Source organism: Pimephales promelas, chromosome 16 (genome assembly GCF_988280905.1).
Source record: "Pimephales promelas chromosome 16, fPimPro1.hap1.1, whole genome shotgun sequence".
NCBI lineage: Eukaryota > Metazoa > Chordata > Actinopteri > Cypriniformes > Leuciscidae > Pimephales > Pimephales promelas.
Window position 1 is genome coordinate 688748 of NC_142784.1, and position 25016 is coordinate 713763.

Consider the following 25016-nt stretch of genomic DNA (forward strand, 5'->3'; position numbering starts at 1 on the left):
AAAAGCCTAGATCCAGATCTAAATAGGCCAAGCCACGCTCAACTGGGTGTGGACACACTTTTAGTGCTCCTATGATTAATTTTTAGGGGAAAGGCAGGAAAAGGGCCTAGATCCAAATCCCAATAGGCCCAAACACATTCAACTAGATATGAAAACCACCGGGCTACTATGGTTGAATTTAGGGAAGGGGAAGGTAGAAACCTGGATCCAACTCCTACATAGGCCAAGAACTCCACCCCGTATGACCCCCACCGAGCTATCATGGGAGGTATAAAAATCCAGACCCTCCAGACAAAGCCTAACTTGTTTAAAAAGGGCTCAGAAAAAGAGGTAAATTTCAGAAACATTTTTCCAGAATTCTCCTTATCATCATCTCTTGCCCCACTTTTCCAATTGGAAAATTATAACCTAGATTTGTCTCTCAGTTTTTTGTTCTCTGACAAAAAATGCTCCGGTCTAGATTCTTACGACTTCCCTCCTTTCGTTGAGGCCATTTGGCACCCAAGTACCTAATCTGTTTATCCAAATATATTCCTCAACCTCTGCCTCAAGGTCCAATTTGGATTATGTTCTAAACTCCGTATCTGCAGTTTATGCACCCCATGTCGCTGGAAATGTTCCACTAACGCACGCCTGCTTGTGTTCAACAAACCCTTCCGAATCACATACCTGTGTTGGTACAAACGAGTACGGATGGAATTCTTCGTTTGTCCCACATACTGTTTACCACACCGACCGCATTGTATCGCATAGATACAGTTCTCCGTTTTTAGCGGGATATTCGGAAGAAAATACGCAGTAGGCCGGCCTTGAACCTTAATGGTTTGGGGCCTCCTTAAAAAACCTGCTCTCTCCCCTTTTCGTTTTTTTTTCCTTGGGAAGCCGACTGTGAACTAACAGATCCCCCAAATTCGTATTCCTCCTGTACGCCGTTAAGAGCTTAACCTCCTGTCCCTCCGGTGTGTCTGCCAAAGTCCCTACAAAATTTTTTCTGATCTCCCTCGAAAATCTGACCGCTTCCGGCGAAAATGAGAAGATGGCTGGAACTAAAACCTTTTCCTCCCTTGAGGGTTCGGGCCTCAAATCTGTCCGTGATCCATACTTCCTTTCATATTCTTTGTACATTGTTCTCAGTCGAGACCTCGAGTATCCCCTGGTCCTGAGAGCTCTGAACAATGTGCACTTAGCCTCCTGAAAATCCTCCTCCCGTGAACAGATCCTCCTGAACCTCAGAAGCTGAGACAGTACTATACCCTTGAAAGTATGTTTCGGATGGTAGCTCTGATGGTGTAGCAATGCATGTGTATCTGTCTCCTTAAAGAACATTTTAAAGTCTAGTTGACCCGTAGTGAGAAATTCGGGTCCTTTAAAAACCATTGTGTCCAAAAATTCTATGGCTTGCTCCCGAAATACTGCTGAAACTTTAATAGAAGCATGGTGAGAATTCAACACCCCTAAAAAGGTGTCAAAATCCTTTTTGCTGTCCACCCATACTCCCCAAACATCGTCTAGGAAACGGAAGTAGGAAAAAGGGACCGTCTCACACTTGGGAAAAACCGTATCCTCCCACTGGGCCATGTAAATGTTTGCATAGGCCGGTGCAAACCTCTTCCCCATGGCCGTGCCCTTAATCTGTAAAAAGTACTCTCCCTCAAATTCAAAATCATTCCGAGTCAAACTCAGCTCCAATAATTCTAGAATTGCTCCTTCCGGCCGAGAAGCATCGGGAAATCTGGCAAAACAGTCTCGTACTGCCTTCAGACCTAAGGGCGTCTCAATATTGGTGTAAAGGCTTTCCACATCTAGTGAGAACAAAAATGCCCCTGATGGCACTTTCAACCTTTTCACCTTTTCAAGGAAATCATAGGTATCCCTAATATAACTAAAATGCTTAGTAGATAAGGGATTAAGGTAAAAATCAATAAACTCCACCACCCTATGACTCTCACTCCCACAGTCCGATACTATTGGACGCCCCGGAGGTATGAAAGGATTAGGCCATTTCTCCCGGGGCTTATGAACCTTGGGAAGCAAATAAAATCTCCTGGATCTAGGCCTGACCTCTCCCAGTAAATAATCTGCTTGCCGTTTACAAATAGATCCTGACCTCAACAAGGTATTTACCACCCTTTCAATGCGAGGTATTGATTCCATAAAAATAGGGGCGGTTAATTTTGAGTAGAAAGATTCGTCCGTCAATTGTCTTAGCCCTTCTTGTACATACCGTGCTCTATCCATTACCACCACCGTACTGCCCTTGTCTGCGGGTTTGATAACGATGTCCCGTCTTTGCGTCAACCCCTCTAATGCCTTAATTTCATCCGGAGGTAAATTAGGTGCTGTAACTTGTGCTCCTGCTAACGCTGCCTGCACTCCCTCGAAATTCTTATCAAAAAAATCCCAAACCTCCCCGGGCAATTTATGAGGTGGGGGAGTCCATCCCGATTTTACACAAAAAAGCCGTATTGGTGTCCCCGAATCTTCTCTAGATCCAAAAAAGAGTGCTCTCTGTATTTTAGTATGGAATTGCCCCAAATCGGCCAGCAAAGGTTCCCTACCCAATCTCTTAATCAAATGAGATGGAATAAATGATAATCCCCTGTTCAATAATCCAATCTGTGCCGGTGTGAGTAAAAAATGCTCAGACAAATTGATCACAGAGCCCTTGTTTTTATTAATTTTTTCAGTTTCCTCGACTCCTCTCTTCTTCTTGTCGGGGCCCTGGTGGTAGGTACCCCCTACATGTTTAAATTCTGCATCCAGTGTTCGAGTATGGCAGCTCCCGTCTCTGGGGCCCAATGGAGCCTGTCTGCTACCGTCGAGTATTTCTCTTCTGGCAACAATAGGATAGCATGTTCCGAGCCGAAAATTACCCTGTTCAGCATCTCCAGATTGCGCACTTGTTCTTTTGGCAGATTTTTGTTGTTATTAATCAAAGGGATATGTACCCCCGCATTCGGGAAGGTCCCTTTGGCGGCCTCTAACAATTTTTTTATGTTTTCCTCTGCCACCGTTTTATTTGGTTGAATCCTATCATTCAGACCAAACGACAGAATGACCTGTTTGGCCTTTGGGAACATTGGAGTTTTATTCCTTAGAATGTGTGCCCCATGCACCATATTGGCCCCCGGGAAACTATGGGCCTCCATATTACCCCTCCTAGTGGTCGGAAGTCTCGACAAATTTGAGCACCCGATTAACAAAATCTCCCTATTCGGAACTAGGTTCCACACTTCAAATTTATCCCGAGTCCCCTCATGTCTTATATGTAAGCTCCAGACTGGAGGTGGGATTTTGGAGGCTACTGGAGCTGCCGTGGCTGATGAGGCTATTGGGGCCGCTGGGGCAACAGGGGCCTCAGACTCCCCCTGTTTCTCCTCTTCCTCCAGAAGCCAGTCCATGTTTTCCTCCTGGCCCGTTTCTCCCTCAGTTGTGACCGACTCCTGCACCCGTATCCGACCCTCAACTGGAATTGTCGTAACCGCTCTCCCTCTTGGTCTCATCCACTTTCCGACTGTCGTCTTTTTACAGGGGACCACCACCTGATCCCCCTGTTCTAATTGGAAAAATTCCTCTATACCATATTCCGGACTTGACCCCAGGTTATCCCTTTCCTCTTCCGTTCTCCTCTCTTCCCTTGGTGTTGGAGTCTTGCGGCGCCCCGGCTGCTCTTCCTGCGCCTTTTCCTGTGTTCTTGGTTGTACCCTGCGTCCTGCTGTTTCCCCTTCCAGGACTCTGACTTTTCCTCCCCCCTGAGCAGGAAGTTGGGCCCCCTCTTCTTCGATATGGACAATAATGGCCCTCCGGGGTCTATCCCCCACCACCTCCTCTGGCTGGGGGTCCTCCCTAGACATCATTTGCCCTACTAATTCTTCCGCCCTCAGGATCGTCTCGTCCCGAATGCTTCTAATTGCCCGGCGGGTCCACCTAATGGCAATTTCCCACGCCTCCCTCCATCGTACTCTGGAGGCATGGGCGACCCCCCGACTGGACTCTCGGAGGGCCTCATCATAGTGTTCCACCAGGATGTCTATCCCGTTATCTAACCTACTCTGGTTAAGTTTAGGGAAGGGGCAGGTAAAGGCCTAGATCCAAATCTAGGAAATCTTCACCTTCACTACTACAACAGTTTTGTGTCCAGTCTCTCACGGGGATTTCGGATGCCCCAACGCCTGTGATGAGACAACTCAACGCCTGTGAAGAGACGACTCAACGCCTGCGATATGTTATGGCGCCGTTTGATTCATAAGCAATATTTATATTTAATATTTATATTTAAACAACATGAATGTAAGCCAGAGGAGAACTGGCCCCCGACTGAGCCTGGGTTCTCCCAAGGTTTTTTCTCCATCCAATCTGATGGAGTTTGGTTCCTTGCCACTGTCGCCTTGCTTTTGGCTTGCTTTGAGCTTGCTCAGTTGGGGTTATTTAGTGTTTAGCAATGTTGTTGATCTGTGTTGTGCTACTTTCATGTTATCACTGTGAAGCTGCTTTGATACAATCTGTATTGTGAAAAGCGCTATATAAATAAATGTGAGTTGACTTGACTATTTCCACTGGGCTGCAAGAAATATAATATTGGTATAAACTATTTTATATGGTTATAGTTTATTTTTAATTGTATTATTAGTATTTTTGTTTATTTATCATAGCTATCAATTGCCTACATGGCAATTTAAATGATAACAAGCCTGTGAATAATTATTTTAAAAACCTATATCAATCTTGCTAGCCCATGTGTAAACTAAAAATACAGTGAAAAATACAAATTATTTATTTTATCTGTGTTGAATATTAACACTGCAAACTGACTATGTGTACTGACCGACATCTCTCTTTCATAGCAAAATCATGGTACAATGAGAGAACAACACGGGAGCGAGGCCCTTCCTTTTGGGAAACAGAGATGCTCCAGAATTTTCAAGACAATGATTGGTACCTCAACTTCAGAATGCCCAAAGAAGCCTTCAATATCCTTTGTGACCAGCTGCACCCATACATCAATCCTCAAACTACCAACATGTTGGAGCCAGTCCCTCTAGAGAAGAGGGTAGCAATTACAATCTAAAAGCTTGCCAGTAATGTTGAGTTCCACGATGTCGCCAACCTGTTTGGTATTGGAACCAGCACTGCCTGTAATATATTCTGGGATGTGTGAGACTCTGAGTAAACTCAGGAGGGTTTTTGTGAAGAGGCCTAAAACTGTCCCTCAAGTCCAAGCCACCATCACAGCATTTGAGAGGAAGGCGGGATTCCCCATGTGTGCAGGGGCTTTGGATGGCACACACATCTCAATCATTGCCCCAGCAAGCTATCCCACTGACTACTACAACAGAGAAGGACGGTACAGTGTTCTTCTTCAAGGACTTGTAGACCACACTTATAGCTTCCTTGATTTTGATGTTGGTTGGCCTGGGAAGTGTCACGATGCATACGTTTTTGAGTGTTCACGTCTGTGTCGCAAGCTGGAGGATGGTACCTTTTTCCCTCCAGTCAGCAGGAACATGCAAGGGGTCGACATACCTGTACTGATTGTGGCCAGAGCAACTTGATGTACCTGCTCTCTCCCCAGCAGAGCACATCCGGGAGGCCTTAGTAGCTCATATTAGTACAAAACAGTAGTGCAGAGAAAAGCTCATACACAAACTATGCAGTCAAGACAAATGTGAAATTGAAGTCAAACATTTATTTATAGTGTAAAGCATCCTTCATTTCTGAACTTGGCAATTCACATAAGTTTGAACTTTTGTTAAACTGTTTTTTTCTTACAGTGTTTTGAAATAAAATAAATAATTGTTACAAAATATAAAATAAATGTGCAAATATTGCTTTCACAAAAGAAAAAGGCACATTCGGAATTTTTCCAGAAGATTCACAAACTGTTTTTCACAATGTTTTCCCTAATACCTTTTGTTGATGCATATTTTTTTTGGTACTGCTCTTCCCAATCCTTCATTGGTAACAGAGCTGACGGCTTCTGCTTTGTGGAGGACGAAACCTGCAGAAATTAAAAATGAATAAATAAACAGATAAATAGATATTCAATGTTTTTTTGTGTTGTAAACGCCTCTTTAAAAATAAATCTCGCTCATGTCCCGAGGAGCTAAACCATTTAGGGCTTTAAAGTAATAATTTCGAACCCACTTGACATGCTGTTTTTCACAGGCATTAACAAGAGCGGCGTGAGCATCCAAAATGTGTGCTATTGTGTTTCACAGAAGGGTTGGAAACATGATGAAGACGAGAAAATGAAGAAGAAATTAGCTCCGCTTTATAAAGTGTGAATTACGATCATACCTGTTTGTTGGTCTTACCTTGTGGAAACCGTGTGCAGTTGTCTCTCCACTGCTGGACCTTTTCCCATTCAGCTTCCCAGCGTTCCCTCCTGAAATCTGATTCCAGCATCAGGATTCGCTGGTCGTTCTGCTTGTTTTCATGAGATATCTTCCTTTCTTTCTGCAACTGAAGACAAACACTGTTATTATCATGCATTTCATCTACTCCACGTTACTTCATAACACATCACTGTAATCGGCAATAGTACTGTTATAGAGCTATATATATATATAATATAGCAAATATAAGTATATTAATTAATCAGATACCTGTACTTTCGTCTGATTGTCTCTAATATGCGGCAGTGTTTTGGGGCCCTTGGTGTCGACTACAGCTTTGGCCTTTATCAGCTGAGAAAGAGAGAGAAACAGAACAATAAGCAACAACAGAAGAATAAGCATCAGCTGAAATCAAATTAAACAAACTTATTTAGATCAGCTATGGTAAGGCAAAGTGCAGTAAGTTAAATAGCTACACAAACAAAGAAACGGAGAAAAGGCCTTTAAAGTTTTTATACCAGCCAGTCAAACATGTTATGGGTAGATAATGTGGTAATGCATCTCCGAAACGGGACATAATTAAACCCAGATATTTTTTTCAGAAGACAGAACACGTCATAAAGCCCATTACAAGTCTTAACTTATTTTTTACCAAATGTGTAGTTACTGCGCTTTGCCTTTGTAGGGCATTTTAGCGGCTAAATTGGCTATTACTGTACTAGTATTATGTTAGCTAACGTTAGAAGGGAAATGATGATTAATCTTACCGAGAACAGCGTCCAGTTCATCAAAATAAGGACATTTAATGGGGTTTGATCCGGTCTTCTTGTTATTTTTGAGGCTATCACGGTACTTTCGTCGCAGGTAGTCCAACCGTTCTTTACACTTTGTCCAATCTCCAAAGTCCTGTATAGACGAGTACCGGAGGACGAGGTCTTTTTGAATACTTTCCCAAACGGTGTGGTTGTGCACCAATTGTTCAAATTGCCTTTGGTAACGTGGTTCACCCCAAACATCGATTAAATAGAGTGTCTCCTCCCGCGTCCAATGTCGGGTTTTCTTCTTAGCACTAGCAGCCATGTTGAGTAACAAGGAAGCAGATGTAAGCTAGCCTTGACGACATATCCGTGTTCCAGGAGAGAGCGAAGTCAGTAATTTTGAGTAAAATCACAGGCTTTGCTTATCCCGTGAGAATGCGCCACACGAAATTCAGATGTGGTGGGGTAATTTCTAAATCACACGAGATCCCCAGATAACAAGTGATACACGAGTTCTCGGACATGACGACTGTTAGGGGTTAACAGTTAAGGACCCAGAACCAGATATGAAGAATGAAGACCCGGAGTCAGAATTATAAAAAAATTAAAGAAAGTTTTACTGAACATAGTTTGCCATTTCATCAGCAGAAGTCAGCTTCAAGACTCACTCAGGAGTTCGTAGCCCTTACAGTTACAACAATCACAGCAGTTATACCATTTTCAAGGTCTAAGCTACGTCATTGCTTACACGTTGAATGATTCTCATTGGCTACGATATAGATAAACACAGTAATTTTCCACACATACACAGATAGACGAAACATATCTCCATCGATGAGGCACGTCATGACCTTCCAGGTCACAGACTTGGGTTGCTGGCGCCAGTGTGTCCAGAACAACAACTCATTCAATCTCCAATAATGGCAGTGGTTCCTTAACCTGCAACCAAGAAGACTAGCACTAAACTTTAGTCTAACTGGAGTAAGACTTCAACATGGTGCCTTAAACTATTGGCTTCAATGAACCCTTTATGTTTTAACACTCAAACACAAAACCAAAATCCTTATTTTCCTATTATTTTCACTGTTACTGCATTCACATAGGACACTAGCAAATAGGAGCTCCCATCAAGGCTGAAGAGAGTCTGAGCGGCTTATTATCAGTTAAGTGTACCAAAACATAATGGTAAAGCATTCACTCGTTTGGGAGAAAAACAGATAACATTTGCTCCTCAGAAAGCAAATTTAATAGAAAGAATACAGTTTAATATAACAATTAAAGTTCAATATACTGTAGCAATGCTCAATATAGCTTGACCATATTTATAGAGAAGTATCCTATGTGTTGGACATAATGTGTTCATGACGCCTTTAGGATCCATAAACCTTTCTCCTGAGACCAGAGAAAGAGACAAATGGCCTTGTGCACCTAAAAGAAGCTGGTGACTTACATCAGCATGCATTTAAGAATATTATTTCACAAGCAAAAGCACAAAGAATAAATTTATATGTCGATAAATGATTAAGTAACAATGAATATACTTAATTATTGATTTTTATAAAAGAAATACATAATCATTCAAAATGATATTATGATACTGAAGAGGCAAGGGATTTTGACCACCCCTTCACGGCTAAATGACGAGAAGCAAGTGATACACAAGCCCTCGGACATGACGACTAAACCACGAGAAACAAGTGATACAAGAGTTCTCGGACATGACGACTAAACCACGAGAAACAAGTGATACACAAGTTCTCAGACATGACGACTAAACCACGAGAAACAAGTGATGCACGAGTTCTCAGACATGACGACTAAACCACGAGAAACAAGTGATACACAAGTTCTCAGACATGACGGCTAAAAGACGAGAAGCAAGTGATACACAAGCTCTCAGACATGACGGCTAAAAGACGAGAAGCAAGTGATACACAAGCTCTCAGACATGACGACTAAACCACGAGAAACAAGTGATACACGAGTTCTCGGACATGACGACTAAACCACGAGAAACAAGTGATACACAAGTTCTCAGACATGACGGCTAAAAGACGAGAAGCAAGTGATACACAAGCTCTCAGACATGACGGCTAAAAGACGAGAAGCAAGTGATACACAAGTTCTCAGACATGACGACTAAACCACGAGAAACAAGTGATACACAAGTTCTCGGACATGACGACTAAACCACGAGAAGCAAGTGATGCACGAGTTCTCGGACATGACGACTAAAACACGAGAAGCAAGTGATGCACGAGTTCTCGGACATGACGACTAAAACACGAGAAGCAAGCGATGCACGAGTTCTCGGACATGACTGCTAAAAACATGAATTAGGCACTGCTTACAGGTCCTCTGCCTTTACGGCTACTCAACGAGAGATACACACGTTCTCTTACTCGGTTCTCCCCATTCTATGGTCTCCTAAATAAAATAAAAAAACTTCCTGCAGGGCAACGCAAGACTGGGAGCAACCATACAGCGCTAACAAATTACGTAAATTTACTCTGGGTCTCCACGTTCAACCACAAGGCGGTGCTAAAATGTTATCCTTTTTATATTAACGAGTCCGACTTACCAGAGCAACCTCTGTAAGTGAAAGACACAGATAAGGAAAACAGCTGTTGGAACGCTCCAAATCTCCTGAAATGACGCTGCTGCTTTGTCTCCAACACCCTTAAAAATACAGAAAAAACAACAACAACAACACTAATACATTCATACAAATTACCCGGATAACAATCAGCATCCACGTCTCAGCCCAACAGAGAAATTCTACAACCCTGCCGATTACGCCAGAATGTAGCAGGATGCCGCTCAAGGAGAGCGGAGCTCTACTTATGGACGACTATGCCGAAAATATTGATATTGTACATCTGATACTTCACACAAGACACACAGGAACGTGAACGTCAAGAAGGGTTAGAGACGTGGATACAAATAATACAGAAGTTTTAATTAAATATTTACAATAATTAAAAAAAATATTGTGAGAGCAGCCGCGAACTCAAAGCGGAACAGCAATGAACCAGAAGGGACGGTCCCCTAGCAACGATCGAGACTCAGACGGCGAACATACGCAACCGGTGCCTACAATTCCTTTTTATACCGTCCTTCCTGTTCGACTTTTGCACACACTTTCGTTTCAGAGGTGGACGCATAGGCAAGACCCGCCCTCTTCTGACTCTGAGTGGCCCTGAACCTGATGGTATATTAAACAAACCAATCAAACCAACAATGGCAGCGAGTATTACCCAATCAAGGGTAGAATAGGAGGAGTCTTCACAGAATGCGAGTGGCATGATTTGCATGGGATCATGCGTTCGGAAATACGGGACAAACCGCGTCCCGTATTGATTCAAAACGGGACGCGCTGTTTACTTCACAAATACGGGACGATTCCGTATTTTAAGGGACGGGTGGCAACCCTACCCACCAGCCATCATAAATAATGAATACATTTTTATTAGGCAGCCCTGGTGGGTATGGAATGAGTGTGAGGAGCGACTCTCTGAGGAGGGTTGCAGCGCTGCCAGTTCGGTTGTTCCCGCTGGTGGCCACAGAATTATATGTATGTTTTTCCGATATAAAGATAATGGGAAAATAAAGTTATAAATATGTCTGTTCTTCTGGACGCTCCACTTTCAAGAAAACTATGAAATAATCCATTCAGCAGTGTTCCAGAGGTTTCTTCCTAACCAATGTTCCTGAGACTGCTGGACGAGAGCAGTCTCGGCCTATTAAGCTCCTCGCAGCACAAGGTGCAAAACAGAACAGTCTAGCCAGTTAGAGATATGCAAGATCTGAGGACTGTTTTATCTCTAAAAAAGCTTGGACTCTAAAAAAGCTTGGAAAAGGAGAAGCCCTGACGCCGAGGCGGTCAGGCTTCTAAGGGTGGTCCCCTCTGGTGTAGGGACGGTTTTGAGAAATCGTTTCTCCTCAGTGCTCCGTTTCAGGGCACCAAGGTCTCAGTGTCCCCAAACGAGCCTTAAAAAAGAGCAGTCAGTTCGGTTTCCCTGCCGGTTCGCCGTTTCAGGGCGCCGAGGTGCCTGCTTTATCCAACGGTCCTCCGAGGAGGGTCGTAGGAACTAAGCTAGTTAAGAGATAGACAAGATGTGAGGACTGTCATCATCTCTAATAAAGCTTAGACAAGAAAATGAGGCTATCAGGCTTCTGAGGGCTCCTCCGGGGCAGGGACGATTTTGAGAAATCGTTTCTCTTCGGCAACCTCTGGGGTGCGACTCTCTGAGGAGGGTCGCAGCGCTGCCAGTTCGGTTGTTCCCTGCCGGTTCGCCGTTCAGGACACCGAGGTGTCGGCGTCCCAATACGATCCTCCGAGGAGGGTCATAGAGTGGTCAGTTCGGTTGCTCCCTGTCGGTTCGCCGCTTCAAATCCAAAAATCCAGAGGCCAGTCTTGAGAGACTAGTTCTCCTAGTAGAGTTTCTGGCAGTGTGAAATTTACTGCCACAGATTTCTCAGTGGGTCCTGCACACTATAGAAAAGGGTTTCAGAATTCAGTTCAGTTCTTGTCCGCCCAGATTTCTAGGCGTCCTCCTCGTAGTGGTGGACCCGAGCAGGCTTTGGTTATGGAGCATGAAGTATTGACACTTCTGTAAAAGGAGCTGTAGAAGGGATTCCTCCTCCCAGCAGACAGCCATTACTTCATTGTTTCTGAAAGAGGATGAGGTGTTGCATGTGTCAATTAAACAGCAGGTTTCAGAATCTTAAGTTCAATATGCTTACTCTAAATATGATTGTGTCACAGATTCAGTCCGAGGACTGGTTTCTCTCAATAAACTTAAGGGACGCTTACTTATCTTTCCATCCTCATCACAGGAGGTTCCTGAGGTTTGCTTTCGGGGGCGAAGCATACCAATATCGGGTGCTCCTATTCAGCCAAGCTTCTCACCCCACACCTTTGTTTTCAATATGCGTTGATCCAGCTCTGGCTCCTCTGGACTCCAGGGCATTTGCGTATTATACTATCAATGATTGATTGATCCTAGCTCAATCTGAGCATGTGGCAGTTCGGCATTGAGATGTCGTTCTGTCTCATTTTAAGATGTTGGGGGTTGTTGCTCAACTCCAAGAAGAGTGTGCTCTGAGGACCACTTTTCTATGTGTAGCCTTTTACAGCAGTAAATGGGGTATATATCATGGCAGCTGCGTCCAATGTAATTACTTTTGGCCTTCTGTACATGAGACCCATGCAGTGATGGCTCAGGACCAAGGGGTTTAGATTCAACACTGTTAGATTCTCTTCTGTTAGAAGTCTCTTCTGTAGAATGGAGACTAGGTTATTTTTTTTTTGGATGGGAGGATCTTGTGGATTTATTACACATTCCTTGGTCCAAAACATGCTTAGCTCTGCCATATGTCTAAATATTCAGAATTAAAATGAAAGAAAGACAACACACATGAAGCTGAACTTTATATGACCCACTCCAATACACAAACAAAGGCACAGATGGAGGGAAAGAGAAGTTAAATCAGCGTCTTTGTAGAAGCTCCAACGGCATGTGGGCAGTTTTTTAGTTGGTTTAAATAAAATATGCCTGTAGAAAATGAAAACAGATATAAGCTTGTGGATTCTACACCCAATCAGCCGAATTTGATCCTCAGTGACCTGTTACACAAAGCTATCTGAGTAAAATTTGAACTTACTTGAACACATTTACAAGGCAGGAAAAAACACTGCTTCTGTCACAAAGGTTAAAGAAAGGCATCAGAAAAATATCTCACTATATTAATGCAAGTTAATCAACAGTTATATTTAATTAAAAAAATTAAATGGGTTCACAAACAGCTTAACAGCAAACACTGTTAATTGCTTTAGTGACTGTCCTGTGGCAGATACACGTCACTTCTCTCACAGCCGATTGGTCCAGTTTTGGTTTGTGATCTCTATCCCAGAATAAAACTTGCTGCAGAGCCGTTAGCTGTGGAGTGTAAGATACCAACTTCTTAAACAGTTTTATCTTTTAAATTATTAGTTCAGTCACAAAACGCTAGTAGTGCACACTAATTTGTCATACTAATACGCTGTAGCAATCACATTGTTTATAACACAACACAATCTGATTGGCCTCTACGGCTGGGCTGTACAGCTAAAGAAATGATCACAATATAATGTTTTTATTTAATTTGGTATTGATAATTTTCGAAAGATTTGTAATAACCTTTTTTTAAACAAAGACAGAAAAAAAGTTTAGAATTTAACCACTGTATTTTTATTTTACTCAATTTATTAAAATTCAAATTTTAAAGGTCAAAAACAAAATTGAAACAAATATCTTGTTTTTTTATATCTTATATGAATATTAAATAAATAAGAATTTCTTGAACTTAAAAATAAAATGTTACAAAATGTGTGAAGTGCAATGCTTTTGGCTCGTCTCCGGGAGGCCACAAGAGGGCGCAATGAGCTAAATATTACTGTACCGCATTAAAACGCTAGGAAAAAAAACATGACTGTCTGGGGGAAAAGCATTACATTTCAACTAACATTTATAAATTAAATATACTTTTGTCAATTGCATAAACAATTATGAACAAAATATATTTGTGTATTTATGCATAGTTTAATACAAAATTTAAAACATGAGAGGCAGTGGAATGGAATAAAAAGCCCAGAAAGCCTTGAGAGATATTGAGAGACTCTTAACTTTACATGGGCTGTTTATCAATTCCAAGAACGCAATAAACGGACTTGAACTGCTTAGCTGACCATCTTGGCAAATACATTTACATTCATGAATTTGGCAGACGATTTTATCCACAGCGACTTGCATTGCATTTCAAAGTGCACATTTATATTATTATCATCAGTTCTTGCCTATCCTGGGAATTAGTGGACCGACCAAAGCACAATTAATACAACATAACATCACAAAATGTCACAACCTATTAAACATTTATTTCATATTATTATAGACATTGTTTTCAAACAAGTTTATATAATTTTACTTTATCATGCGTATTTATGAGTAGCCTTTGCTTTGTATTTATGAGTAAGTAACCTATGCTTTGTAAATGTTAAGATTTTATAATACGCCAATACAAATACTGCCGCTTTCTTAGGGTCTTTATCACTATATGTGACCAGATCCTGCAAAATGAGTCACAGTGACCCAAATTTAAAAATTGAGATTTTGGTATTAATGGAAAGAGGAATGATATCTTAATGATATCTTTCAAATGATATCTTAGTCAAAGTCATACTTTGAATGGTTGTAAAGATACACATTTGCATTTTGTTCGTCTGCCCCTTTTTTCTAAATGAAAACCTGAAAAAAATCGCTTTTTAAAAATAATAACAATAATAATTCATTACATTTATATAGCGCTTTTCTCAGCACTCAAAGTGCTTTACATAGAGAGGGGAATCTCCTCAACCACCACCAGAGTGCAGCTCCACCTGGATGATGCGACGGCAGCCATAGTGAGCCAGAACGCTCACCACACACCAGCTTACTGGTGGAGAGGAGACAGTGATGAAGCCAATTGGTATATATGGGGATGATTAGGAGGCCATGATGGACAGAGGCCACTGGGCAAATTTGTCCAGGATGCCGGGGTTAAACCCCTACTCTTTCGAAAGACATCCTGGGATTTTTAATGACCACAGAGTCAGGACCTCGGTTTAACGTCTCATCCAAAGGACGGTGCTCTTTTGACAGTATAGTATCCCCATTACTATACTGGGGCATTAGGACCCACACAGACCACAGGGTGAGCGCCCCCTGCTGGCCTCACTAACACCTCTTCCAGCAGCAACCTGGCCTTCTCAGAAGGTCTCCCATCCAGGTACTAACCAGGCTCAGCCCTGCTTAGCTTCAGTGGGCAACCAGTCTTGGGCTACAGGGTGATATGGCTGCATATTTAAGTTTTTTTTGGCCTTTTTTTTTGTTGATATCTTTCCTTGCTTTTTAAGGGATAAACTATTTATTTTATAGCTTAATTTGACCAAATACATCAATATTAATAATACATTAATTGACCAATAAGTTGCCGCCTGCAAAACATTACACGCAAAAGACAATATTCCTCCGCCCAGGCGAGGGATACCGCCGCCATTTGGGATTTCATAGAGCAGATGTTTAACCACATCCATCCTTCTCGTTTTGCTTTTGAAAAAGCACAATCTGTATATGTAAAAGTGTAATTTCTGCAGTTATATTATTGTGTGAATTTTGCTTAAGTTATGTGTATGTTTTGAGAACTGTTTATGTGTCATGTTAAATGTAACTCGGGACATAATCGTGACGATAGATTTTGTGACAGGAGAAATGAAACTTTTCAAAGTTTCAAAACTTCACAAAATGATTCACTGAGTGAAACGTTTGAAACGCCACAAGCTTCTGACGCCTGCTGGTCAGTGTAGGCCAGACATGCACTTCTACAAACCCATTGCAAATAGTTTATTGAAAGTATAATCTATCAAATGCAATGAACCTGTATAATATTGCCTGGATAATATGCTATTTTATCAAGTTTCAGTTTTGTGTGCTCCACGGATGGCTGAGCTAAACAGGCAAATGGGAGTATTAAATTGTTTTATTTAATTGTTATACAGAATCAAAAAAGTATTACTGTCAGACTATTCCGTTTGATCCAAAAGCTCTCCTAATCCTACAATTACAAGAAAACAGGAAATTTAGGAAAGATATGTTACATTATTATCACATGGTGCATTGAGCTAAATACTAAATTGAGATGAGACCATCTTGATCAAGCTAATGGTTCAGCGGGGCCGCCAGCATATGCTGCTGTACATAACCCTGAAGAATTGAGTTGACAACATCTTTCCTCTTCAGTTTATATACTTTTTAATGTGTGTGTATCTAGCACATCTGGTTTGCTTGTTGGATGATGGCTTTCTCTATGGCTCTCCCTTGTTGACACTAGGTTTACATTACTGGATGTGGCTTTCCAATAATTCAGCTCCCTGTTCTCTGGAAATCAAATCAAGCCTTCATCTCTTGAGCTATTCCATTAAGCTCCTCACCTCCGATCAATCGATCTTCGAAGGTTTCAATTGCTCTCTCCAGCATCGTCCGTAGTGATGGGAAGTTCGGTTCTTTCAGACTGAGTTTTAATTTTGTTCATTTTCAATGAACAGGTTCACCAATTATTTTACGTCGTCACGAAATGATGTCAATTCTATCATCCCGGCGGATTAAAAATACATTCAAATAAAGGCATTTCCAATTTCCATAACTTAAGCTAAATAATAATCATCGTCACAATCATCTTGGATAGGTTCCCAGATAGCAAACTGACATTGAATCAACGTGGAAATATGACATCGAAACAACGTTGATCTGAAATTGTTTTGCTCATCGAATTAACGTTGAACCAACGTCAGACGCGTCATTCTTTCAAAACTAACGGAAAATCAACTTGAAATCAACGCGTTGTTTCAACGTTATGAAAGCAAACCAATTTTCGATTTTCATTTAGCTTTTAAGAATGCCGCGTCTGACGTTGGTTCAACGTTAATTCGATGAGCAAAATCAACGTTGTTTCAATGTCATGAGAGACGTCGTTTCCACGTTGATTCAATGTCAGTTTGCTGTCTGGGTTTCTTACATTCACGTTTTGCAAATGAACCCTGTGCAGGCAATTTGCAAACTTAGATGTTTTACATGTCTAAATGATAGTATAACGTGAATAAACTGGTCTTCATCAATTTGATTGAGTTTGTTATTAAATAAACATGCATTTCGCCAAATTCGGCCCCTCATTGAAGTCCCCGGTTCACCCGTGCTCATGTATGAGCACAGCATCAGTTCCAGTGAAAGTTCGGTTCAGAGACGGTGTTATCTCGCATGCGCAGTATCTCCATCGGTTCTCCGTATGGAACGCGTCTGAAAGAAACAGTTCTTAGTTCTGTACTGGTGATTCGAGATCCACTGTAGCGACAGTTCTTGACTCGAGAACCGTAGCACAGGCCTGTGTGCGCTGATCTGAGAACTGCTGAAACCTGAAAATGCAGTCGACAAAACTAAAATATTGAAGCATGTCTCCAGAATGTCTATAATCAGTTTTCATGAGCTTAACATATTATATATTATTATTACTAAGGGCCTGAGCATTTATTCTGCTTTTGAGCATTTTTTATTCAATAGAAATGTATTAAAATCCCACTTTAATCCATAAATGCCTTTTTCTCAAAATGTTTTTTTTTGTCATTCTCCAGTACAAACTTCTCAGCCTATGTAGCACCTATGTACACCAAACTCTCCAGTTATACACTTAGCAGTATTTTGAAGATATTTTCAGAGGGTAATTACATCATTGATTTATATGACATTTTGATAAAAAAATATGGGGAAAATCGTATGGACAGTATATTTTGATTTCCTAGGTCATGAAAGCATATGAGTCATTCCACGAAACCGGTATGATTTGAGTCCCTCTGACCTTTTTAAGTGTATTTTATCTATTGGGTCACCAAAATGTAGTTTAAAAAGTTTGTTGTATCAATTGAAGTGTTTCCTTTAATAAAGCTTGAAAAGATGACATGCATTTTATTTTTATATTAGAAATTATCTTCTTTTTTTCAGTTGACACCACCTATTTTGTCATGTCCCTCATGGCCTTCTATGAAAGTGTTCTTGGGATATGAACAATAAAATTAGAAAAAAAAGTCCATACATATTGTCATTCCCATAAATACATATCTGTACTTTTTAGCTGTCAATGTTTTTTTAATGTAAGTTCATGATTATTCATTAAAATCACATTATTTAGTCCCGTACCTCAGTAACCCCTCAACCCCGTTACGCACATCATTCTCCCCCCATAAAAATAATGGACTGATCCTTATGTGGCATCAATAACCGGAAGTGACATCATAGAAGTCTTCTGAACAGCATTCAATGCAGACACAGGCAAGTTACCCCCTTCTTTTATACTTATAACTTATTTATATATTGTGAAATTGTGGTTGTCAAGCTCAACGACTCAACCCCGTTAAATCAAATAAAGATCGAAAACTATTACTTGTGAAATTTATCTTTGTTATTTCATTAATATACACAATTCCTTAATATCATGCATGCCATGTGCTCTCCTGTTTTTCACTACATGTAGAGCAGTGGCCATTTTGAGCAAAAAATCACAACCCCGTCACACTCAACCCCGTTACTTCTTTGATCATAACGGGGTTGTGAGATTGTGATGGGGTTGTGTTTTTAACACTTTGGTTCGGAAGTTATCCAGTAATTTAAAAGAATTATTATATAACTGCCTATATTTTCATATCTCAGTGTTGAGTAAATTGATCTGAAAGAATGTTTGATTTAATAATATCAAATTAAACATCTACAGACATCAATGAGTATGTGATGGCACCGACAACAGCAGCAGAAAGGCAGAGGCAGTATCGTGCACGGCTAAATGCAGATCCTGAAAAAAGGGAGAAATATCTGCAAAATGAACGCCAGAGATGGAGAAAAAATGTAGAGACAGGAAAAAAGAAAGGTATCAATGAATTAAGTAAAAGACAACAGCGGCTGAAGCGTAGAAAGTGGAGAGCAGCTTACAAAAGAAGCAAGGAGAGGAGAGAGGCACTGAGAAACATAACCACTCCTCCACAAAGTCCAGATCATGCCCCAGAGATCATTCCCCAGATCATCCCCCAGATCTTGCCCAATCCACAGCCAGGATCTTCAAGGTAGGCCAACAGTGAGCATTAAAGGCATAGTTCACCCAAAAATGAAAAACAGATCTCATTCCCCATTGACTACCTACTATGGTAGTCAATGGGGAATGAGATCTGTTTGAATAAAACATTCTTCCAAATATCTTCCTTTGTGTTCAGCCGAACAAATAAACACATAGAGGTTTGGAACAAATTGAGGGTGAGTAAATACTGACAGAATTTACATTTTTGGGTGAACTATCCCTTTAAGAGTTTTAGAAAATGACTAGGCTGTGTTAGAAAGTGTTAGAAAATTCAAAGTGTAGTTAATAATAGTAGCCAACTGTTAGTTGTTTAGGTTGCATATGATAGGTTTACTGACTGAAAAAACATCCAGTTGATGGCTGCTCGCTGTTTTGGCAGCCATCAACCAGATTATTTTTTAAAACTTCTACAGAGCCCTGATTTCTTTCATCCTTTTCATCGTGTTCTTTCCCCTGTTATCACATCATATCCTTTTCTCATCATTAATTGACTAAATTGTTGATTGTGTTTGTAGGCAACATGTGGAAGGCAAGAAAAAAGTAAGAAAAGAAAGAAACAGGCTGAAGAAGATAATAGAACAACTCCAGGAAAAACTGGACAAACAAAGAAAACAGAAAGAAAAATACAAAAAGAGGTGCCAACGTTTAAAGAAGCATTCCGATTCACCACAGTCAAAGGTTAATAAGCTAACTGCAAATTGCCCCGTAAACCCCAGAATCAGGAAGACGTTGCTGTATCACCAATCACTAATTAAAGACATCAGTAACAAATATCAGCAGACCACCAAAGAAAGGGAAAGACAACTAATTGCAAAAGTGACAACAGGGAGAATTGTCAAAAAATATAGATTACAGAGATTTGCTGAGGATTCCCTTGGCTTTTCGAGTAAGCGTTGGCAGCATAAGGAGAGTCTTAACTTTGAAAGGAAGAAGACCAACAGGTTCACTGATGAATTCAAGAACAGAGTGAAGATGTTCTATGTAAGAGATGAAGTCAGTAGGATCACAACAGGGACCAAACAAACACTCACAAGGAACAAAGTTAAGATGCAGAAAAGGTTCCTGGTGGATACACTAAAGAATCTTCACAGAAGATTTCTATCAGAGAACTCTGATGAAAAGATCTCATATTCTCTGTTTTGCCACCTTCGACCTTTTTGGGTTGTTAATCCAACAATCTCAGAACGAGACACATGCATGTGTAAGTTGCATGAAAATCTGAGCTTTGTGGCTGAGAAGCTCAATCAGCTAAAACTTATTGGGACTTACAATCTTGAAAACTTGGTAGAGAAGGTGTGCTGCAACTCTTCCAATAAGAGCTGTATGTATGGAGAGTGTGTACACTGCAAAGACAAGAGTGTCCCAATTTCCAGTACATATAACAGTATGAACAAAGTGACTTTCACACAGTGGGTAACAGAAGATAAAGAGATGGATAAAAAGAAAGAGGGAGAAGAGAGGTCAACTGTCAAGGTCACCATCAAGAAATGTGTAGAGGGGACACAGGAGAACCTCACTGAGCTGTTCCACACATACATACAGCGGTTCAAACAGCATCACTTCAATATCAAACAGCAGTATGCCTTCTCCCGTGAACTGAAGAGGAACATGTCAGAGGAAGAGGCCTTGATACATATTGACTTTTCAGAAAATTACAGCTGCAAATACAGCTCCCAGATCCAAGCAGTGCACTTTGGGGCTTCACACCAGCAGGCCACTCTGCATACCGGGGTGTTGTATCTTGGTGGAAAACCAGAGCCTGTGTGCTTCAGCACCATCTCCCCCTCCAGACATAAAGGCCCTCCAACAATTTGGCAACACCTCAGTCCAGTGCTGGATTACCTTCAGGCCACACATCCACAAGTGTCTGTGCTGCACTTTTTTAGTGATGGCCCCAGTACTCAGTATAAACAACGGGGCAACTTCTTCCTTTTTAGCACAGAATTAGACAGAAGAGGATTTAAGGCTGGCTCTTGGAATTTTTTCGAGGCTAGTCACGGAAAAGGAGCCCCGGATGGCGTCGGGGGAGCCTTAAAAAGAACCGCTGACATGATGGTGGCAAAGGGACGTGATATCCCGGATGCACACGAGCTGTTCAAGGCCTTGACCGAGACGAACACAACAGTGAAACTGTTCTTTGTGAAGAGTGAGGATGTTGAGAGTGCAATGGAGAAAATGCCAAAGCAACTACCAGCAGTCCCGGGAACAATGAGAATCCACCAGGTGATTACTCTGGCTCCAGGAGAACTGATACACCGTGATGTCAGCTGCATGTGCACAACACAGAAGCAGTTTAACTGCAAGTGCTTCAACACACAGTGTTTCAGTTTTGGCCGGAAGGTACCAACTGCTGTGCCTGTGCCACAGCCAGCCAGTGAAGGGAATCCAGAGCCACAGCCAGAAAAGGAAATCCAGTGGGGAAGTCCAGAGCTGCTTGGACAGTGGTGCATCCTCAGATATGACCAAGAGCTGTATCCAGGCATCATCCTTAGCACAGATGAAACACATGTCCAAGTGAAATGTATGCATCGTGTTGGGCCAAACCGATTCTTCTGGCCGGCTCGGGATGATATCCTCTGGTACCTGTTTGATGACGTCCTTGAAATCATTCCACCCCCAAAGCCTGTGACAAAGCGCCATGTGGAGATCTTGAAAGAGGTGTGGGCCAGATTTTGAATGCCACGCGTACACGCACAAACACACACTCTCACACAGACATCAAAAAGGCAAAAGTTAAATGTTTTATTTTGAGGACCTACAGTATTCAGTCAGTTCTAATGTATACTATGTTATTGTTTTCCTGCAGTCGGGTTAATAAAACTCAGTTCAATTGCAATTTATATTTGTTGTCTTTCTTTGATACATAATGAAATACAGTGTTTATAGAAAATCTTACAGTCAATTTTAGTAAAAAACAACTATTTATATGTTAAGCTGTATTTGTCTCTTCAACCCCGTTACCATCTTCAACCCCGTTACCCTCGTCTCAACCCTGTCACAAGTAAGTTTTTATTCATTATTTTTTTATGTTTATGAAAAAGCAATTTAATGTTTGTTGAACTTAATCTAGAATGTTTAGAGCAATCATAAGAATACTGATTTTAGTTCAAATTCTGAAGTTTAGCCACATATTTGATAAAAAATTGTGAGGTTGCCGTCACAAAAAGTGCCCATTTCAGGCTTTAGTATAGCAAAAGTGTGAGATTTAATGTAACTTTTATATTTGCAATTACTAAATTAGTGCGAGGGACATCTGATTAATAGGAAAATGTTGATTTAATTACAAATACATTTTATAATCATATTCAAAGAGCTCATATATTGTCCATAACGGGGTTGAAGACTAATAGTGCCCGTAACTTAAAATAATAACCAATAATAATAGGGATTTAATGGCTGAGGTGGGAAAATATCTTTTTCTGGAAGTTAAATATGTCATTAATGTTGTGGGGTGTTCAGAAAAGTAATATATACTGGTAAAAAATCTAAAAATGTGTAAGTCCAAATCGTACCGGTTTCGTGGAATGACTCATATAGCCTGAAATCCCTCTGAACTTTTTTTTTTCATCTTGTGTGTAAACAACATGTAAAAAGAATTTTTCACCTGACTTTATCATATGTTCAGATCTATCTACCAAAAATATATGCAAAATTGTGCAAATTTAATGAGACAATGCCTAATTTGCATAGTTAAACGTACAACTTTCAAAAACTCATTCTACATTTTTCTTATATACTTGTGTAAGTAATCAACTGAGGAAGTTTCATGGTGATCTATTATTTAAAATTTTTAATCTATTCACCTGTAGTGTCTTAACATTAACACAATGCCTTAACATTAACAAAATACTTAAGAAACGTGCATTTCGTCCAATAAGCTTTCAGTATGTAGCCTGGCTAACTCTAGACCATGTTTTATTGAGAATGAGACGTGGTCTGGAAACCACATGTTAATTTTCTTGTATTTGAGGCGTGGTTTACGAATGCCCAGAGCTGTATTATGGGCTATATGCACGCATAAATTCCGCATTTGACGCAAGGATGCTCGTCCATTTCCGGTTGTGGAGATTTAAGCGGAGGAGAACCGAGGAAAACGGGATTATGGCAGAGTCTTCAAAATTTACTGTCCTCCAGTCTTTGAAATGAAACGTACATACGTTTAGATGTAATTTTATATATAGTTATATTTATTCAATATAATTTTAAAAAGAAGCATAAACACAACGAGGGGTGTCTGTTTTATCTGTTTTTGTGACTAACGTTTCTTTATTATAACCATGAAGTATAAAATTCAATATAAATTCTCGGTATTGCATTGGACATCTACGATCGGCGGAAGTTATCGAGCATCCTTACATCTTCACCGGAAATACCGCCGTGCATAGAGCCCATTGGGTGCTACGAATCAACTATCTATCAAATGCACCTGTACGTAGCTCATGGGCAATCGGGTCAATGAGACCAGATGACGTATGTAGAGCGACAGAAAATTAGACGAGAAAGACGACGATGGGTCAGAGATTTATGTACAGTAGGTAATCAACCAGAATGCGTTTTTTACTCATTCAGAGCGATTGAAAGTTGGTGGCAGATTAATTCAAGTGAAACGTAGTTAAATTAATTAATGAATTAATTAATTACAAATTACTGAAATTAAATTGAAAATATAATGAAAACGTAAAACATTGCAGCAGAAACATATTAGGCTACATCAATGAGGCTTTACAAGCGTATAAGACGATAATGCATCAGCAGTTTCTACTAGAAATAAGAAGTGCATAAAAACATCTCAAATTTAATAGTTAGTAGAATTTAATGTTTTATGTTGTACAATGTAAGATCTGTTATGTGTTTTCCCCATTATGTGTTTGTCTTTTGTTGTAAAATGTCATTATAAGCTTTTGTAAAAGTTGAATAAAAAAAATGCATCAGCAGTTTAACGGTAGCTCTGTGGTTAACGCATCAGGTCGCAGCTGAGGTCGCAGATTAATTCAAGGTTAACATTGTAGTTAAACGAATTCAGAATCACAATACTGAAAAAGGTAAATTCAAATGAAACAAATTTAAAGGAAAAATAGGCCTCTATTATTCCATCAAATTTAAGCAAAGTAGGTACACTTCAACATTAGGCTGTGTCCCCAGTTTTTCTATAATTTAGAAAGGCTATTGCTGTGTCCCAATGTGAAGGCTGCGTACTTCGAAGGCTGTAGACTTCGAAGGATGCAGTCTATTTGGCCTTCGAAGGACGCTTCATGTAGCCTTCGTGGGATTTCCTAATTGCGCAACCAGGTGTTCCCTATTACTGCTCCTGGCGCCAAACAACGGAGCGAGAGTACAGCTGCCACCCTGATCATTCATTTAATGAAACTGAGTAAACAGCTATGGAGAAAGGCTATTGTCATTTTGTTGTTTTATATTTTACTGGAAATTTTATGTTTTATATTGTCCTGTCTTTAAATGAGGGGCAATATATATAAAATCACATAATTTCAATTCACATAACCACTAAAAAAATATTTCGAGTCATGTATTTTCGGCTCAAGAGTTGGCCAGAGCTGGTTTAATGCTAGAGGCTGCGTCCTGAATAGCCAGATTACACTGTAAACTGTTCAAATATTGGGTGTTAACCTACGTAAATATTGTAATGAAAATAGCCTAAAAAATAATAATGATAAAACATAGGCACATATATAGCCAATAGCCTATTCAAATGTTAATCGTACCATACGATTTTGTAGGGTTTTCTTTTTATTGTCTAAATGGACCATGGTGAATATATTTATACAGGCTGTCAATCCTATTTGAATATTTTAAACCAAATATAAAAAGTCCAGTGCAAACGTACTCCCGCTCGTCGTCGTCAGCTGTCAGTCACAGTTGCTAGGCGACAAGAACAATCCTCCGCAGGCTAGACCGGTCCGAGCGCTTCAGGTGCGCACTTTGATATGGGACGAAGTTAAAGTTAGCAACAATTTGTTAATATTGTGACAATGGACCAACAATTTGTTACTTTAATTTTTAAAATAACCAGTGGGAGAATGTAAGGAACTTCATACTGCGATAGTATTCATGTACAAATGTGAAGTAGCCTACTTTTTCCCTCACAGGACCACAACACTACACATTTTACATTAAACGACACAAAACAAAAGTAGCCTATATTATAGTTTAAATGTATCAACCTTGCAAACACTCACAGACCGTTACAAAAATAAACAAATATCCAGAG

General features: G+C 40.4%; 2 protein-coding genes across 2 annotated transcripts in view; both read left to right on the forward strand.

Annotated features, from left to right (window-relative positions):
• igsf10 (immunoglobulin superfamily, member 10) overlaps positions 1-25016 on the forward strand; it is a 75571-nt gene that overhangs the window by 19185 nt on the left and 31370 nt on the right. The gene's annotated exons all lie outside the window — the stretch shown is intronic.
• On the forward strand, positions 18377-21592 carry LOC148971912 (uncharacterized). The gene is made up of 2 exons (XM_089120837.1): positions 18377-18776; positions 19303-21592. Exons 1-2 carry the CDS (start codon positions 18448-18450, stop codon positions 21461-21463), a joined length of 2490 nt encoding a protein of 829 aa, XP_088976963.1. The 5' UTR covers positions 18377-18447; the 3' UTR covers positions 21464-21592.

What these genes read in the sequence shown, in the direction of transcription:
- LOC148971912 (XM_089120837.1), top strand. Translation starts at nt 18,448, where the DNA reads ATGGCACCGACAACAGCAGCAGAAAGGCAGAGGCAGTATCGTGCACGG. An exon ending in CCACAGCCAGGATCTTCAAG is followed by an intron (nt 18,777 to 19,302) that starts GTAGGCCAACAG and finishes TTGTGTTTGTAG; the next exon opens with GCAACATGTGGAAGGCAAGA.